This window comes from Telmatherina bonti, assembly GCF_933228915.1.
Source record: "Telmatherina bonti genome assembly, chromosome: 21".
Lineage (NCBI taxonomy): Eukaryota > Metazoa > Chordata > Actinopteri > Atheriniformes > Telmatherinidae > Telmatherina > Telmatherina bonti.
Window position 1 is genome coordinate 14637145 of NC_136630.1, and position 20017 is coordinate 14657161.

Genomic DNA, 20017 nt, shown 5'->3' on the forward strand with positions numbered 1-20017 from the left:
CCTTGGAGATGATTAAGCTAGAGCATGTTATGTGTGATGCCCTGATGCTCCAAAAGCCTAAGACATCCACTCTATAAATATATTGATGCTCTTGAACTGCACACCAATGATAAATTAATAGAAAGTAAACTGATTTTTTGTGCCCTTTAGTAAACATGCTGATATCTATAAAAGGCAACAGGTTAATCCCTTGTTATATTTTCAGTGTCTCTCTAAAGAGCAATAAAAAAAAAAAGTCCACTAAGCCTCTATTAGAAGTTGTTTTTTAGCAGTTGTGGTTTAGTTGACACAAATTGCTCTTCTCAGTTTGTATCTAGACCACTGCTCTACACATTATACAGATACACCAAAATAAACACTGCAGTCCTTGTTTTATCCCAAAGTCATCAAGGTTTTTCATTATAATTTATTTTACAATTACAGCACACATTACACAGGAGAGGACATTACAATTACAGACTGTAATTCCACAAAAGCAGATAACAAGAAACACACAGCCTTTATTCAGTGATAGTGCCCATGATACGGGTGTCATTGTATCGTAGTGATGTGCAAAATTTACTAAATCACTTGAAATTACTGTGAATGTCTGCAGAGCTGACCCCCATGTTCTTGCTACTATAGATAAATCCACATTGTACAGCTTATTACAGGAAAAACACTGGTAACATATAGTTAACATGAGACCTTTGTTTGCTTATTGAATCATATAGACAGCTCTCTTTTGTTAGGAGGACTAAGGTTTCCTTCCAAATTTACTCAGTCATCCCAGCTTTCATGCAACTTTGGAGGTGCCAGGAGACTTAAGACCTATGTTCACTCACTTCACTCTTACAACTACAACTGGTACAAACTTGAAGGTTATTTATTCTTACAGAGTCATGCTTCCAATCCAGTCAAGTCTGCCTGAGTCCCTTCAGAAATGTATAACAAGAATAGTTAAAGCAAATAAAGTCGGAGGAATGACATAACACCTCTTATGTCAAGCAGGAGGAGCAGTAAGGAGACAGAGTGAAAGAAACCAAAGCTAACTGCTGAGTTGATGGATTTTAAGTAAACATGAAGTATAAAGTTACTAAGACACCTTACATAGGAGGTTTTGTACAAAGAGATGTAGCACTGTAAGATGAGCTAAGATAATTACATACACAGCAGCACAGCAAAGTAAGCGTGTGAGTAACACAAGTCACTTAAAACAATATATGCTAAAGCACAACCATTACCATTCAACATAAAAAGTACACACTTATAAGAACTGGCAAGGTTTAACTCAGTTGGCCATTGACCAGCACTTAGTGCAAACGCCTATAAACAACTTCTTAAATAAAATGTCAGAGGATACAGTAGCTGTTAAATTCCTTTTTATAGTTGGACCACCAAATGCATGAAGACATTTGTGTTTTGTCAGATTAGGTTAGATTAGTGTTAATAATTTTTCAGTCCATATGAGGTATTTTAACTTATGAGCAATATTTGGATTGAATGTGTATGGAATAAATGTTATAGGTAAGTTTAAGATGGTTATATTACATAATATGCATGTATTTTTCATTTAATGCTTTCATCCATGCAGGTTCATGCACATTTAATAACAATTTAGAAAAAAGTTAAGTTTAGGCAGCTACGCAAAACTATGTTTACACAATTATAATAATCACTTTAAATCCCAGCTGCAGTTTCTTCAATCTCTTTAAAAGCTTCAAGAGATATATTAAGCCGTTGATCGTCAGACATCAGTTGTCTAGTTTGTGCCTGAATAAGTTGTTATATTTCCTTGGATGTAGAGAAAAGGCTGGCTGTCACCACTGAGAAGATTAACAAAGTCAGACAAGTTAAAATCTAATAGAGAGGGACATTCATTACTGAATGGGCCACCAGTCGAGCCAAGAAAAGGCCATTAAGGAAAGCATGAACTCAGCTCCCTGTAGAAAACATTTACGAGAGAAACTCGCTAATGGATCAACAAAGAGGACTCTTTCATCACTCTTCCTAATTGGCATCTATGAATCTGTAGCTTCAAGAAGAGGAACTCAATGTCTTTGCTTGTGCCCTGTGAGCCAGACGCAGATGGGCAATGTGGTGAATTTTTAAGCTTAAAAGTGCAATGAGGGTAATGCTGTCACCACATGCACAGACATCAAAACAGTGATATAAAATATATTTTGGATCACCAAATTCAATTGTAGGTTTTGTGGAATGTCTCATTCATTCATTTTCCAAACCACTTAATCCAATTCAGGGTCGCAGGGAAGCTGGAGCCTATCCCAGCTGGCTTTGGGTGACAGGCAGGGTACACCCTGGACAGCTCGCCAGTCCATTGCAGGGCCACACAGATAGACGAACAACCACGCACGCTGGATGGTGGGAGGAAGCCGGGGTACCCGGAGAGAACCCACGCATACACGGGGAGAACATGCAAACTCCACACAGAAAGGCCACTGACCAAGACCACAGCCAAGGATCGAACCAGTGACCTTCTTGCTGTGAGGCCACAGTGCTAACCACTGCGCCACCGTGGTGCCCGGAATGTCTCATCTTTGACTAAATTATTACACAGAGAAAAATATTAGACGGAATGAGTTCACCAATAAATAAAGCTATCGAACTTTGTGGTCAGACTTGGGCTATCAAAAGGGTGTCTTCAGTCCAGTTACAGCCACCGATAGCTAATGAGCTTTGTGCAAATTGAAGTGGTGCTCCTCAGTCTCCTTGTCCTCATTCCCTTGGCGATTCGCTTGATGTATGAGTCCACTGCAGTTACTATTTCCATATATTGGGTCCCATCACTCCCAAGTCCCAGTAACTGTTTGTCATTATCAATTCTACTTTATTGTGGCCAAGAGCAGTGGGTGGCAAGCATGCAGGAAATGGAAGCAAGCAGGGTAAAAGATAAATGCAGACTTTGCTGTGCTTCACTGAGTGCATCCGGTGTGAAGCTGTGGACCACTCAATAACACTAATCCAACATGAATATTAAGGGGTATTGACTTGTGTAGATTCACAAGAGGCTGCAAATATGCCGTCTAAGGAAAAGGCTTGGATAGCTGAAGCTGGACGATCAGAACTTGGCCTGGTGAGACAAGGACGGTCACAGGGCAGAACTAACAGACTGCTCTAAACTAGTTTTTTAAGCACAGCACTAGCTCTTCAGCTGAACACCTGTTTTCAACATCAAAAGCATTTGTTTCTGCATCATGTTCAAACAGTCAGCATCTAATACCATGTTTAAAAGAAAGGATAAGTTTCCTTTTATAAAATTGTTTTGTTAATATGAAATGAGAAGCTACCAAAATTAAAAATAAATATAACCTGTAAATCTATAAAACATCTATGAATTTTTTTCCGATTGCTAAAGCAGTTGCTTAGATTGATCGATGTTAAAATTATGATCACCTGGTCAAGCAGTTCAGGGTACAGATAAAGCTATTTCATTTCACCAGGAATAGTTCTGTTAAAAAGTAAATCTCTAAAACAATCTATACTGCAAAGTGATGCTTGAAACCCACATTTCTCTTTTAAGTTTAATTTTTTTCAAAAAAATGGCATCACATCTTCATTTTGAATAAGTCATTATATTTCAGAATTTACTTTTTTATTAATCACAACATTTCCTTTCTCGAAACAAATATTTTTCACGTAAACCAAGACAATTTGGTCTCATCTGTCCTTTAAAATGCTTAAACATTGCCATGGCTTATTGGTGAAATATTCTTTTTATAAAACACTTACCCCAACTTTCATTAGGTGCATGTGCACTGCATTCAAGCTGTGCACTTTTGTTCTGACCTCTGCGACACGGCAATTCATACCAGAAGTGTGTCAGTTGCAGGTGCGGCTGACATAACTGCATCTGCAAAATTACAAACTCATATATTCTTTTTACAAGGTATATCACCTAATGGCTTTTTACCTGACTCAATGGGTAGTGAGCATTGAAAAGAACAGGTTTATATGTTAGTGAGAATGTTTAATTCACCATCTACTCCCAAAACTGCTGATTTCTCAACCCATGCTTTCTTCTTTCTGCAGTTTGTCCATGTCAAAAGTGTAAAAAAAATCTTGTAAGTCTCCATTTCCGAGACAAATGTCTTGTCGTCAATGTAAAGTAAAACACTGAGACCCACCAATTGACTGACTTCTAACCTGGTTTCAGTGGCATAGACATAATGTTTAGAGCGATCACAAACCTGCACGGTTGGCTTTATTTTGAAATTTACCAGATGTTTTATAATGCTGCTACACTGCTGATTTCCAGTCTGGCTCCATCTGAACTACTGAGCTTGATGCATTCTGGAAGCGTGCTCCATCAAAAATAGACTTTGTGAATGTGTTTTGTGGAGAGTCAAATCTGGCACATACATCCAGAACGTGATGCACACGCACCTGGTGGAAATTTGGCTTTACTTTTACAGCACACTGAACACTATTAGTGTTCAGTGTGCTGTGATTCTCCAAGACTGGATTTCATAACCTGTAACCTTAAAGACTTTTTGCAGGTTTAGCTCACTTGGCTCTCCCTTATTTATATCATGTTTTGTGATACAATTGTTTAGATCCACACTAATCAGTTTGCATAAACATTGCTTCTTCCTGTTCCAGTTGCAGCGACTGAAACGCTCTTTGTCCCTCAAATCGGTTATACGCAGCAAGAGTGTGGACAACTTCTTCCAACGCAGCAACGGTGATTCACGGCCACCTTCAGCTCTTATCACTGCACCACCCCCTCCACCCTCTCCTCCTCCCTTCTCAGAGACCCCCCTGGCCTATGAGCACTCTCCCTCCTTATCTCCATCCATCAGTCCCAACCCATCATTGTCATCCCATTCCCCTTCCATCAGTCCTTCACTGTCATTCACCTCCAAAAGTCAGCCAAAGTCTCAGGCCCAACCAGTACAGCCAGTCAAGACCCACTGTTTCCAGGAGCATGTCTTCCGCAGGCCTACCAGCTGCCAGCGATGCAAACATATGATTCAAGGTAGGTCGGCTACTTCCACTATTCCAGTTAAAGATATAATGTCACTCGTCAAATGAAAAATAAAAAAATCTAACTCAGATTTTACAATGAATTGAGCCGTAGTGACTTTATAATAAGCAGTTATGATTTTATTCTCCTTTCTTCTTCTAGCTTACCATTCATGGTAGCCTAACCTGATTGTATCACATTAATAAGGAGTTAATAATGAAGTGTTTTGTTTGGTATTAATGCAGGAAACTCAAAGCAGGGTCTGCGCTGTAAAGCCTGTAAGCTAGCGGCCCACCTCTGGTGTACCTCTGAGCTCTCCCAGCAGGCTTGTAATGGCAAGGTAAGAAGAACTGACTGAAGGTTCAGTTGCACTGAATTTGTCTTTGATGTGCATTCATGGACATTCAAAGTGTTTTTGTTTGTTCTGTAAACCAGCGGTTCTCAACCTTTTTGCAACACAGTACCCCTTGCAAAGTATTTTTTCAGCCAAGTACCCCCTAACCAGTGCAAAGTACTTTTGGTTCAGAAAAAACATGAAATACAGCATTTTATCATTTGTGTTTGGCCTTTTAAACTTTAATTGTGTTTTGCACATTTCTACTATACGCTTCAACCAGGACTCCATTGTTTGCGTTGTCAAGGCGACAGTGGGGTTCAATTTACATTGGAATGTGAGATTTTTGGAGAAACGAAATGGTGTAAATCTAAATGTATATTCAGTTTCTAAAGTACACTTACATTTATTGGAATATATTAAATATTTTTATAATATTACATTTATATTATTTTATTTGGGGATGTTTTAAAGAAAACAAATGAAGATGTACTTTTTCAAAAAATGTCATGTACCCCCTGGAATGCTTTGAAGTACCTCCAGGGGTACGTGTTACCCCAGTTTGAGAAACAGTGCTTTAAACAATATGAAAACTATTAAGCCCTGTCCATGGTGCTGAACTGTGAATAACCAAAGTTTATATTGCTTACTTCTTCCTGTTTATCCTGTCTTTTCTATGGCTGTCAAGCACTTAGCTTATTCTGAATCTGAAACATTTATTTATTATCATTATTATTTTGTAACTGGTTGGAGGGGAATAGTGCCCTCCCCAGTGAAGACAAGTTATTAAGATAAAATGCTTAACTGCCCAGTTTGGTCTTGTAGTCATTAATAACATTGAGTTTAATGTGCCTCTGGGAGAGGCTACTGGCATCTCCCAGAACCCTTGCTTACCTTTGTTTAAAAAAAAAAAAAAAAGGTGTCACATTATTAATTACTTTTCATAGATACTGGAATTGTCTCTAAAATGTAATGGGGATGTGCAAGTTCCCTGCAGAGAATAAACTAACTGAGAATGCACAGTGTCAGCAGAATGAAACAGCATCTGGATGCTGTAATTTCTGTCTCAGTCATTTGGCATAGCCTTTAGTCCCTGTAATATGCTTAACAACAAAACCCCCAGCTTTATGAAAGAGGATAAAGGGTTTTTTTTTAAACCAGCAAAGGCAAAACGGTAAGGGCAATAACTGTAATCTCAATGGACCGTGTCAACGGTATATGAAGTACGGGCATCTATGAAAGGGGAAGAGTGACGTAAACTTATCCCTTGATGATAAATGTCTGGAGGAAGATAAAGATGACAGTAATAAAGTTCATGTAGTCATATCCCAACATTTTGTCACCCATCTTTTTTGCCCTTTCTCCTGCATGTGCTGCTCTATTCACACAATGCCCTTCTTTCTTCCTCTCTCTTGTCTGAGTGCTGCATTTCTTCCCTCCCCTCTCAACTCTGTTGGAAAATCAATATCTCCCTGTACCAGCTGGTCTGGCTAATTCACTGTGAAATTCAGCGTGTTTGAGGCGGACACAATCCCTAGAGGAAGTGACATGGCAGACTCACACCAAGCTTTCGGCAGTGTCCTTTTCGATCACTGCACACTCATCAAAGCATGGATTAGGCATTTTACTGAAATTGGATGGAGTTTAATGGAGTCTTAGGCAAAATCTATGGGTGTCTGCAAATTATTTTTTTACACAAAAAATTGATTTGAAATGTCATTTAGACTGTAGTCAAAGTAATTGCTCAGGAGCGTTTTTGACTTATTTTGAAAATGCAAAGTACATCTACTGATGAAAAGTTGCTTTTCTAAATAGAAATGGCTCTCACATTCACGGGATGCCTTGAGGCCATCAGAGGCTTTTTGCTGCAGGGAGCGAACTTCAGACTGCCCATTAGCAGCAAATTCCTGGAGGAGAAGACCAACTCAGTGTGACTAATCTTGAATTTATTAGTGCAAGCACTGTACAGTATTTGTAGTAAGTCATTTAGCACGGTGGAAGGTAACAAAGTATGTTTAACCAAGTATTGTACTTACCATCCACTTAAAGGACTTAAAGGACCATCCACTAACTTTACATATATATATATATATATACCTATATATATATATATATATATATATATATATATATATAGGTATATATATATATATATATATATATATATATATATATATATATATATATACCTATATATATATATATATATATATATACCTATATATATATATATATATATATATATACCTATATATATATATATATATATATATACCTATATATATATATATATATATATATATATATATATATATATATATATATATATATATATATATATATATATATATATATATAGGTATATATATATATATAGGTATATATATATATATAGGTATATATATATATATAGGTATATATATATATAGGTATATATATATATATAGGTATATATATATATATATATATAGGTATATATATATATATATATATAGGTATATATATATATATATATATAGGTGTATATACCTATATATATATATATATATACCTATATATATATATATATATATATATATATATATATATATATATATATATATATATATATATATACCTATATATATATATATATATACCTATATATATATATACCTATATTTTATATATCGTCCCTCCCAATAAAAAGCCCAGCAAGAGAGGAATCTCAAACATTAATCTGAAGACAACCAGGATCCGACATTACCTCTAAAGAAACAATGATTGTTGGCAAAGAAGTTGTTGGATAAAGAGAGGAACTAAACCAGATTACCTCCCGGCCTTGTATTTCTAAAGTGGAGAGCACAGCCAGCGTTAAAGGGGCTACAGTTTGACTTGGAGCTAGCTCTTTCTTTATTGTAAGCAACAACATAAACTACGTTTTGGTCTAGAAGCAGTGCACAACAAAAAACCTTGTGATAAAACAATTTTACCTTTTAAACCTGTAAACCATAGACAAAACATTAGCCGGCCAAAGAAACATCTGCACAAGTTTTCCTCTGCATGCACTGCAGCAGAAACCTTTCTGAACTCTGAAATGTGACTTTTCACATACACAAATCCCCAGACAGCTACACTGTTGCAGCCTGGTTTGCTTGTGTCCCATGATATTTGATCTGTTTTGTTCTTTCTGCAATGCAAATAGTGCAATATTGACTTGAATATTGTCTCTTTCAATAGCTTACCATGAAACATTTTCAGGCACTCAGGTTTCATGGTGTTTACCAGTGAACTGCTTTTCCTGGATTTAACCATACAAGTGTTATGTTACTGGTACATTATTACATTTTTCATCTGTCCAGCTCAAGTAACACTTCTCCCTCCTGTGTTCTTCCGCTCTCCCTACATCTCTGTCCTTTTGTCTTTTCTCATATGTCAGACAGGAGCTTTTAAGAGGAACTTCAGCTCTCCACTGCTGACCACTGATCCACTGGGTGTAGTCAGAGAGGCTCCTGCTGCCCAGGGTGAGTGATGATGGAAGTGCAAGCTGATTTATATCAGATGTAAATTACTGAATTCTAAGGCCTAATCACCACGTCTGTAGACTTCATTCCAAGATGTTTGATAAACCCCTGCCTGTTTATGCATACCTGTGAATGTCACAATAAAACTGTTCCTCTGTAAGTTTTTCTGTATTTTTATTTTGCTTGCCTTTGTTTTGTAGAGGCAGATAATGTCATTATCGATCCTGTGTATGAGGCTCTGCGCTATGGCACGTCACTGGCTCAGATGAATCGCTCCAGCTTTGGCAGTATCTCTGAATCACCGTGCCACGAGGTTAAAAAAAAAAATACACATCCTCTCCCATTCATTCTTTGAAATTCTAGGAGACATTAATCAGAAATGTTGTTGATGCTACTGTTTTTATTGTAGGCAGAAAAACTGCAAGACAAACTAGAAAACCAGCCTATTGCTGAAGAAGAACACATTCCCGGAAGTAAGTCAAATCTTTTAAAGAAGAAAAACCCAAGCTGACACAACTGGATATTGTTTTATTGTTTTTTCTTTTTTTATTTATTGATCTAAATTTGAATTTTTATCTTCATGAATTTTTTATGCAAATGTCTTCTTTACCCATATAATCCATCTCCATTTCTTGAATTCTTTCCTTTTAAAAAAGCTAATCTGCAGTAAAACTCCAGGGTTGTGTGGTCATTTGTTATCTGCCTGAGACTGCTAAGCAAATTGTTCCTTTATGATCTGCTTAGAGAATGAATCTTTCATCAGTGCAATGAATGGACATTTTCGTTGAGTCCATGTTGGTTTGCTTGCACATGTTGGTGTCCATGAAGCCGAGTAGCACACCGTCAAGATGAAGTGGAAGTTATACAATGACGGCCATATCCAACTGCATTTGCAGTATTAAACAAAAGAAACAAGATGTTTTGTTTTACTTTATGATACTAAGAATAAAAATTGAGCCAAATTTTAACAGTTAGATTACCCTTTTCCCCTTGTTTCTTGTTCTTATGCTAACCTAAGTTGATGGTTTTACTTGCTTCATATTTAAACTGGGATTTGTCTATATTTCTAAAACTCTGTGTATTTAGCTTTGTTATCAAAAACTATTGGTGTTCTTTTACAATTTTATTGTGTCTAAGTTTCTGAGTAGCAGAGAATGAAGAAAATATCAGTGCTGGAAACTAACAGCCTTTTTAGTAGGATTTTTCTTATCATGAAATGCCTTTTTGATAAGCTTTGGCTCTGAAAGAAAAGTGTTTGATTCATAAAGAAAACTTCCTTTTAAACTATCTTAAAGAACTAATCTTAAGCTTCTTTGTACAATCTGACAAGCTTCCGGTAAAGGAATATTGCAAGCTGAATGTAAAGAGTTAAAAGTCCACATTAATGCAATGTTCTGTACAGTATGAAGGGGGGTGTTTAGCGAGTGTGTGGCCAGTACTTTTCCCTCTCTGTCTTTAGTCCCAGGAGATGGGATTATCTCTGTTTGCACTGCTGCTACTTCACTGTAAACGACCTTCACTTTTGCCTTGCCTCTGTTGGACACAAAGTGACACAAGCTCTCTCAATCTCTTCATTTCTCTCTTTATTTTGCACACTCATTCTTTCCCATCTCTCTTTCAAATATGACCTTTCTTTGTCTCCTTCATTTTGTCTCTTCCTCTCTGTCTTTTTTCTTCTCTCTATGCGCTCCTGTGTCTGTCTCTCCAGTGCTCACTCCTCCTGAAAGCGAGAAGGCTGATTCAGAAGACAGGGTCAGCCTGAAGGTGTGTAGTCAGCATTTCTTTATTGTTTCAGCTCATTTTTCTTAGTGCAAACATATGCTGCCAGTGTCAGTTCCCCTCAGCCTTTCCTTTGTTCCCACTCAGTTTGTCTTTCATTTGGAGTTTAAATCTCATTTAATGCTCTTAATTTTTATATTTTTTCCAGACTCCGAAGCGATTAGAGGTTCACTCCCTTCACACCTACGTCGCCCTCTACAAGTTTCTGCCTCAAGAGAAGAACGACTTGGAACTACAGTTAGTCAGATTCAGATTTCTTTGTGTTCAGTTTTTGTGGATGAGAGTAGCCAGGAGAGAAAGAACATTTAAACACCATCTGCTTCCTCAGCAGGATGATCATAGAGGGCTGGGGGTGTTCAGGCTAGGAGGGGTTGCTGGCTGGCTGGGAAGGACAAACAGCTGCATTAAGTAGATGACAGAAAAACAGTCTTTATATTTTAGGATGTGCAACGAACTGCTGAATATAATACAATAGCTGCAGCTAATCCGAGGATACAGATCAGAAAAGTAAGTCCATGTAAAATAACAGCACAGGACATTTTGTCACATTCATAAAACCATCAGTGAGTCTTTAAGCAAAACAGACATTACCTGTCAATGGTTTGGACACACTTTCCCGTCAAATCTTAGGAAAAAGTGTGTCCATACTCTGAACTGGTACTGTACATAAATTACTGTAGTTTAGCCACTGAAAAGTCAGCAAAAAGACACATAGGAAAGTGAGATAATCCAATCAGCAATTTGTTCAATCAGGTCAAAGCAGCTAAACCCTCAAACGGTGTTAATATGTGACGCATCACAAAAGCTTTTTAGGAACAAAGGATGAAACAAATATCACTTGTTTGCTGTATAATCTTTTCTTAAGACTCAAATTTGTTCCATTTTGACACTAATATAAGGTCAAATTGTGTGATTTAATTTTAAACTTTGTTGTCCCAAACTCAAATTTAACAAGCATCACATCGTTATAAATCATTTAAAATCCAAATATAAATGTTATCTGTTGTTTCTTCAACTTGAGGTAAAACCTTTTTCTGTGGGAACTTTATGTATTACTTTATGTAAACCCAAGCTTGATCTTTTTCATTTTAGTTGCTACAGGCCCATTTCTAACTTGCCATTTCTTTCTAAGATTTTTAAGATAAAACTGTTGCTTAGCAACGTACAGCTGTATTAGATAAACTGCTTGTCCTTGATGATTTTCACCCTGATTTTCACAAAGGTCTCTCTACCGAAACAGCTCTTCACAGGGTCTCCAAATCGCCAAATATCAAATATCTTAAATATTTAAATAAACATTTACCTATTTTACTTATTTAATTATTAGGACTACAAGACGATCTTGTTATTTTATCATCAATTGCAATCACAAATTAGATTTAATAAAAACTACCTTTAGGTTTATTTCAGGGACTTGGGGGCAGAGTAATTAACTTTGGCAAACTTGGGTTCAAATGAAAATCAGAAACAGCACTAATTGGAGTTCCCAGCTCTGCAGTTTAACTTCTAAATTTAAGCTAATCTACAAAAACAGATGTAACAATGTCATCTTAGAAATGGACAAAGCAGTCAAACAGGAGCAGAGCAAATTAGCATACGGTTGAAAACAAACAGAGCTGCTGAGGGTGTCGGTAATTTACTAACAATGCATGTGCAGCTTGTTTCATGTAGCAAAGCAGGTCAAATAAGCATGTAAGTGCACACTGATGTAGTTACAATATTTAAGATATGTTTTTCGGCACAGATCAGACAAACTGCTTTGATTAAAAAACTCCACAACTTTTATTTTTGTTATAGTTCAATATTAAACAGCACACATGAGTTAGGAAAGGTCTCTAAAGATAGAAGTATTGTTACATGGATTAAAAATAACCCAAAAAAAAGTACAATAAAATTAGCAATAAATAGATAACAAAATCTCTATGCAAGTCTAATGTGACATAACTAATGTTAGATAAAGGTTTCAAATCAAAGGTCAGGGTAAAATTTACTTCTAAAGCTTATTTAAAATATAAACTCCTTACCGGCTGAACTAAAATCCAAGAAAGACATACGGCAGATTTCTTGAAATATGAAGATCGTGGTAAATTCCAGATGGCCTTTGATCATTTCTTTGTGTCTACAGGCCTGGTGACAAAGTTCAGGTCACAGATGATGCCAATGAAGACTGGTGGAAGGTGAGCTCTTTCATTACATTACACTATTTTATGTCAAATTAAAATAAACAAAAAAGCATGCTCTGTCTTCACACAACCAGTGCTTCTTTGAATAAAATACAGTCACTAAAGATATCCCGATTGCCTTTAAATAGATTCTGCTGTGGCAGAGTATATATTTTATATTGCTCAAGTTAGACAGCCAAAAGTCTCCTTGTCAAAGCAAATCTGTTCAGTGACAACGAGCTGGTGGATGTGCTTGAAGGAGAGCAGGTGTGGGTGTCAGTCAAGCTAGTTAGCATAAAGAGGAAGAAGACAGATTGCAGTCAGTTTTTAATGAGACAGGTGAAGATTTTAAACTACATGCAGAAACAGACAGATCCTTTTACTAAAATAACACCACAGATATAAGTTAGCAGCTGATTAATAATATTTTAAGGTTTTAAAAAGTCCAGAATTACTCTGAATTTCGGTAAATAGCACTGTGATGCTTATTTTATGTCCTGAAGCAAATTCCTTTGTTGAGTTTTCATGTTTTTTTGCTGTAGAAAATAAGATTACATAATAATAAAAATGCAGATGCTAGAACTTTTTTTTAATGTTCAGAGTTTAATGCAAAATATGTGTACTTTTAACCAAAGTTATTTAAGGTTGGGTTGCACAAACATTAATACTGGGTTTTTGTGTTGTGAGCTGTGGATTATTCAAACATACAAACCAAATCTCTGGCTTCTCACTGTAAATGTGCTTTAGCTGAATTGGAGAAGCCATTATCTGCAAAAAACAAAACTGCATGTCACGTTACTGGAGAACTCAAACTCATGGGCTTTGCATGGAGTCACTGAAAAGAATGAAAGGATTAATTGTCCACAAATGCAAATGCTCTTTAGTCCTATGCTGTTACTAATTAGCAAACAAAGCCACATCAATCGCTTATTATTTCCATTTCTTGCAGATTTTAGTGTGTGTTTTTTTATTTTTTTTATTATGATTTCACTTTGCAATGAAACACAAAAGTGATCCATAATTAGGTATGTAAATAAAATTCTTGGTATTCCTTAGCCAAGGTCTGGAAAAGAGAGTCCCTATGGTTTGTGTAGAAACACAAGCATTATGGAGAGGAGAGGTTAACCCAAACCTGACTTTGGTACTGAAAAGAATATTTTATATATTTTTTTCCATTCTGTCTGCATGAGAACAAGCAGAAACTATCTGTTTAGACAAGCAGACCAAATGTTTCTATTGCACAAATATTCTTGTGTGTTTCTGTGTGGGTGTGTTTACCAGGGGAAAAGCAGAGGCAAGGTGGGATTTTTCCCCGCCAACTTTGTGCAGCGGGTTCGCCCCGGTGAGCGCGTGTGGAAGGTCACAACCGGTTTCCATGGCAACCGAGACAAAGGCCAGATGACTGTGAAAGAGGCTCAGGTGAACACCATCAAGTGCACACAATTTTCCTCTCTCATGGACACACACACACACACACATTCACACACACACACAAGGCATTTATTTTCAGTGTATGCAAATAAATGCAGAAGCAGCTGACGTTACAGAGGACAGCATGTTATGGCTTTCAGCATAGATATGTTTTCACCCCAGTCCAAAAACTTCTCACATTACCTAATGTCACCCCCACCGCTCCCTACTGTTCCCTCCCTTTCCTCACCCTTTAACTCTCACCTTCTGCAGATCTGTGTGGGAAAGAACGAGGAGGTTGACGGCTTCCTCCGGCTTAGCAGCGGGAAGAAGAGGGGCCTGGTTCCTGTGAAGTGTCTGCTAGAAATATGACAGCAAATTCTTTCTCCTTGACCCTTGATTTGACAAAGGAGTTCATGTGATGGAGGAATACTCAGGAGTGTTTAGCCAGCACCTTACTGAAGCCAACCACCAACCTCCACCCCTCCCAATATGGCAGCGAATTAGCAGCTTGAGTGGACAACAACCTACAGCTTTGCTTTGCTGCAGAAGAGGTTCAGAATTAAGATGCATAAGAGCGTGTTTAGAGCTACTTTTCTTGTGGCACAAATTCACTTTGTGTGGTTTCATGTTCACTCACAAGAGAAATGTAGCATTATATCGGAGAGTAGATAAGTGTGAAGGAAGTCTGGCTACCTCACTAGCCATCTCCACTGGCCAACTGTAACAAATGAGACAGAACTACTGTGTTATGATGTCAAGGCATGCCCAAGCTTGAAGGCCACTTAGAGCAAACTGTCTTCATTATATTGTGTAGAGAAATCAAGACATAAAAGACAAGCTCTTTATTGTTATTTAAATTAGAGTCAGGTAAGTATCGAGTAAAAAAAACCATAAGAGACAAGTTTTCTTTGTAATGACTGGAGCTCATGATATGCATGTTTGCTGCTGTTATTCAAATTTGTGATGTGCAGACACGTTACTCTTTTTACGAGAAAGTAATTCAGGTATTACATTGTGTAAAAGTGACATTTTTTTCAGCGACATCTTGGTCAAATGAAAGTCATGGGGTTTACTGAATTGCAAACTACTCTCCAGTGATTACAATATGGTGTATTTTTGCTCCACACAGCTCCAATGTGACAAATGCTTTGCATGCACCTTGGGGAATTCTTACTTTGCCCTTCTTTACATATTAACACACACACATTTATATTTCACTCTCTCCCATGTAGCTCTACAATTAACCATTAATCCTTCTGTCTGTATATCCTGATTGGACCCTCTATCTATATGTAATGTCTTGTAATATTATCATGTGTGGTTGTGACACTCAACCTTTGTGATGTGCTCTAAGCGGGGAAGAGCAAAGAAATAATCCAGAATGGTTCATTAAAAGCCAAATTCAATGTTGTTATTTGTGTTAATAAAAAGAGAAGGGGGTGACAGGAAAGGTGGGGAAGGCTGTCAAACTTTCAGTCTCACTTAAAGTCACTTACTTAATGCCAGCTGAATTACGTTGCTGAATTTAACAGCATTTATAATGAGTTTATGTTTTTTAAATTATGCTAGAAAGGAGAAAAAATGTAAAATCCCCTCACTTTGGTTTGTTCTGTTGTTATAACTTACACAGCAGTAACAAAACTGCTCTTAATGTGGCAATAACTGTATAGACATGTGACAGTATTTGTAAATAGCTTTATTAAGGTACTGTATTTATTGGCTCTAAATAGCACTCTGACTAAGAGGTTTGCAGCTTTGCTCGAGCCAACTGAGGGCATTAATTTCACACATAACTTGCAGGAGATTACTGTTTTTGTATCCCAGTGTATGTGTGTATGTTTGCATCTCTTTGCTCTATTACCATCTATCCCTGTCAGCACAAATCTTGCCAGATACTATGCACAACCAATCTAGTCACTCACTGCATTTTGTACTCGGCTTATTGCCAGTGAACCCACACGTGTCTGCGTCAATCAATGCTTTCGCTAAAGTTTGAATCCGAACTTGCAAAGTTCTAGTCTTAAATCAGTGTATGCCATGCTACTCCTGAACGTTATCCTCACTGACTAGAATCAGGTTTGGCTCAGGACCAGTATTACCAGTCTTACCTAACTGCACACTGGCTAGTCCTTTGCATGGCTAGCTGCCTTCTGATAGTGTCATATCTCAATAAAGTTGGATGAACTGTCAAGTTGTGTGTTTCATTTATCCCACTGTTATGCGGTCCCATAGTCAAAAATGCTGAGCAAGGTGGAATAATGAGTTGGTTTGTGCAGAGATCAGGGCATCCGTAGAGCTGTAATGACACTGTATGCATGTATGTCATTCTCACAGCCACTCTAATATTTAGCTTTGAAGATTAAGAAAATATTTTTCAAAATCTACTTTTGTCCAAAGATAACCGAGTTCTATGACTAGTTTCTGTGTTTTTCATGTTTGTTTTACTCCTCTTATTTCTGGGAGAACAAATGCTATAAGAAGTATTATGTTGTTTACCAGCAAAGATATGTTACACTGCGCATTTAATATTGATTGTACAAAATGAAGGTACAAAACTTAGTAAAACAGACCCTGTTTGCACATTTATAGCTGCAAACTCAAAGCAATGGTGTGTGTATGGATGTTGGTTGTCTTGTAATTGCCAAAAAAAATTATTTAATGTTAAAAATGTGAACTTTAACCACATATTCATTTAGTAATTTCACAGTTAATTTCATAAATTATTCATCCAGACAGAAAATGTCTCCCTTCTTGGCCACCTCTCTTCAGTGCGCTGAGATCTGTCATTGGAGTTGACAGTGAGAAGACTGGTTTTTCTTAATGACCATAAATAATATGATTAACTCCCCATTAAGATTAATTGGCAACCAAGAAGCTGCTGGCTGGTTATAGACTAAGCTGGCAAAGAGAGAACTTTGTGTCTGAGCGTGTGCTGCATGTGTGCTCCCTTTGTGGTATGGAGAATATTTCTCAAATCATGACCCAGTTCTGTTATCAAACTGGATCAAATGTGATTTTCATCTCCAGAGACAGACAGACAAAAATGTGTTCAACTGGCAGATCATCAAGCCAGTTGTACAATTAATAAAATTGCAGACTTTGGAGCTTCGGTTGATGTGATGCTGCAACAGCTCACTGAAATTACAGTAGAGGAAGTCTTGATGGAAGTAATGATGACTTGAGAGTGTCTTGCTAGCCAAATGATATAAAGTTTTCTGTAATGCTATATATTGACGCTGAAACAAGATATTGAAATGCCTAGTTTTAGGCAGCGATTTATGTATATAAAATAATGAAAAGAAAAAAGAAAGCCAGAACCAAAACATTTCATTGAAATGGATCATTAATGCATGATTTGTTCCACAATTGTTTCTTTTCCTACAATGTTCACGCTTACTTCTTAGCATTTATTAAAACTGAGCAGTAACTGCTGGACAGACTGCAGGAGTCATGATCTTGGATCAAGAACAAGCAGCAGAAATACAGAAGCAATGCAAATTCTAGAGGAAAATCCATGCTCAAAATAGCATGTGATTATACAGCCAGGCAGGGAGGGAAAGAAAGCACTGTCAGAGGAAAATAAAGCCTACTAGTGCTTGCTGACAAACCCCGCAGACCCCTAGATCAAACACAAACCAAAATAATCCCTCTCTTCTTCTAAGACTACATGAGAGGATATTAATACACAAAATCTGTCTAAGGTGTGCAGTAGGAAACTGTTCCGTCCCACCTTGCGGATATAGACAACTCACATGGCGTAGATTTATTATTTGCACATGTGCACAGAGTTGATATCTGGTTCCTTGGCGTTGACCTCATTGCTTCCTGCAGGTATGCAAAAGCTCAGCAAAACAGAGGCTAGGGAGTTGTGATAATAAACTTCCATCCATTGGAGGGAGATCAGGTTTCAGAAAATGCAACATGAGCAACAGCAGCAGTGTTTGGCGAAGCAACAATTAACTCGCCTATTAAGGTTACCTGTACGGGATGTGCTGGATCTACTACACCATGCTGCAAATATGACTTGTGAAAAACAAACACAGATGCTGCTTCTGGTATGTGTCTCTGCAGACTCTTATGATGAGATTGTTCATGTGGACGCTTTCTTTTTTTTTTTTCTTAAAGAGAGGCAGGTGGAGAAAGCTTGTGTTGTTATTTCTGGCAGCAGGACAGATCATGTAAGATGAGCATCAAGATGCTCAGATCAGCAAAAGCGAGACGAGTTGCATTTAGACTGTGTCCATTTAGGGAATCACAGGCACATTTTATTAGATTATACAGGCCATGTGATTTTTTAACATAAAATGTTAGACATGAAACAACCAGAGCTGCTAACCAGTGTTAAAGTGTCTTAAGTGATTATTTTCTCTTTATTTCTGACAAAATAATACAGGATCATTTTAATTTTCACAGACTTATAAAACTGAATCTATATGTAATTTCCACAAGATGTATTTTTACTTAAAACCTTTTTTTTTTTTAAATTAGAAAAAGCTTGTTAATGTGTCAACATAACATGTTACACCTTTTAAATTAAGTAGGTATAAAAAGGTGACATGCAGTGCTGTCACCCAGTTTGTGTTATAATGCTCCACATTATGTATAGATGTATCTATTATCAGATACTGAATATCCTTAAGAAGACTTATTAGCTAATTAGTGAGTTGCATTATATTTTAAATGCATCATTTTCATGCTTTTAGAACCAGTAACCACGATGAAGAAGCTTGCAGTAGTTTGCATTTATTTTTATACAAGGCTCCACTGTGTGTTTTTGTGATAAGATATTGTCATGACAAGTTTCTGTGAGATCAGTACAGATTTTTAAGTAATCAATGCAATAATGTTGGTTTGATGTTCATATACTTTAGTTTTTTAAGAGCAGCGTTGCATTGTAACAAAATAATAAGTAGAAAAGCACTTGGAAAGCTCATCTGCCAGGTAGCTCATTTCCACCCATATTCTTTCCAGATCAATCCCAAAAATAATGGAATCTAAGTTAGACCAAGATTCATTCTCAGACAAAAAAAAAAAAAAAAAACAGTCTGAGGTAAATTTCTGTCTCCCCATTCAGCTATGAAATGAGGTTAGAAAGGCATGACAGTAAATAATTGATCTGGAAAATGGAAAGAATTAGAGTAATCCAAAGAAGTTTAAATAAAAGCAATACATATATATATACAACAGCAAACTGACATATTTCAGTGCTGATACAGACTCAAAAAACTAATTTAACAAAACGTCCAATTATGCAAAGACAGTTTTACTGAACATCGAAATTTTCGACTAAATTGGAGCCAAAGCCACAGAAAAATGAGTATAGGCCAAACCACAGGTCACACATACTGCTTTTTGTTTCAGGTTCATAATACTGACACTGCCATCATTAAATCTTTAAACTTTACAGAGAAAATCTACTTTTTCCTGACTTTTAACGTAACAGAAGTCTGAGAGGAAAAAACAAACAACAGAGCTGTGTATGGTAAAATATACAATATACAGAAAAATAACTGAGATTTTAATTATTATTTTAGCAAGTTCACATTCATTATAATGAGAAAGAGCTGAACACTTGATCAATCATGTCAGTTATGTGTGATGTAGCTACAGAATGCTCCGGTATATTTATCAGTGAGTTGTTTTTTATATTTAGTTTAGTTTTACATGATATCTCCTCCATCTCTGTTTTCACTACTATCAAAACCTCTGGCATGACTGTATTTGTGCTAATAACTAAAACCTGTAGCAGCTTCAAATACAAAAAATGTAATTCCGTTGGAGTTGTTTACACAGTAAATCCAAGCAGTGGAGATAAAACCAAAAATATGCAACAGCTGAGGTCCAAAATTATGTAACAGTAAAA

At 36.8% G+C, this 20017-nt stretch overlaps 1 protein-coding gene across 1 annotated transcript in view; it reads left to right on the forward strand.

Moving 5' to 3' along the window:
* LOC306771245 (SH3 and cysteine-rich domain-containing protein 2-like) overlaps positions 1-14523 on the forward strand; it is a gene marked incomplete at both ends in the record, with an annotated part of 24672 nt that extends 10149 nt beyond the window's left edge. The window contains 10 exons of the mRNA XM_079260368.1: positions 4600-4975; positions 5209-5303; positions 8716-8800; positions 9001-9113; positions 9210-9273; positions 10509-10564; positions 10728-10816; positions 12705-12756; positions 14023-14160; positions 14425-14523. Coding sequence (XP_079116494.1) covers positions 4600-4975; positions 5209-5303; positions 8716-8800; positions 9001-9113; positions 9210-9273; positions 10509-10564; positions 10728-10816; positions 12705-12756; positions 14023-14160; positions 14425-14523 — 1167 coding nt within the window. The remainder of the gene's footprint in view (positions 1-4599; positions 4976-5208; positions 5304-8715; positions 8801-9000; positions 9114-9209; positions 9274-10508; positions 10565-10727; positions 10817-12704; positions 12757-14022; positions 14161-14424) is intronic.
* Between the last annotated feature and the right edge of the window lie 5494 nt (positions 14524-20017).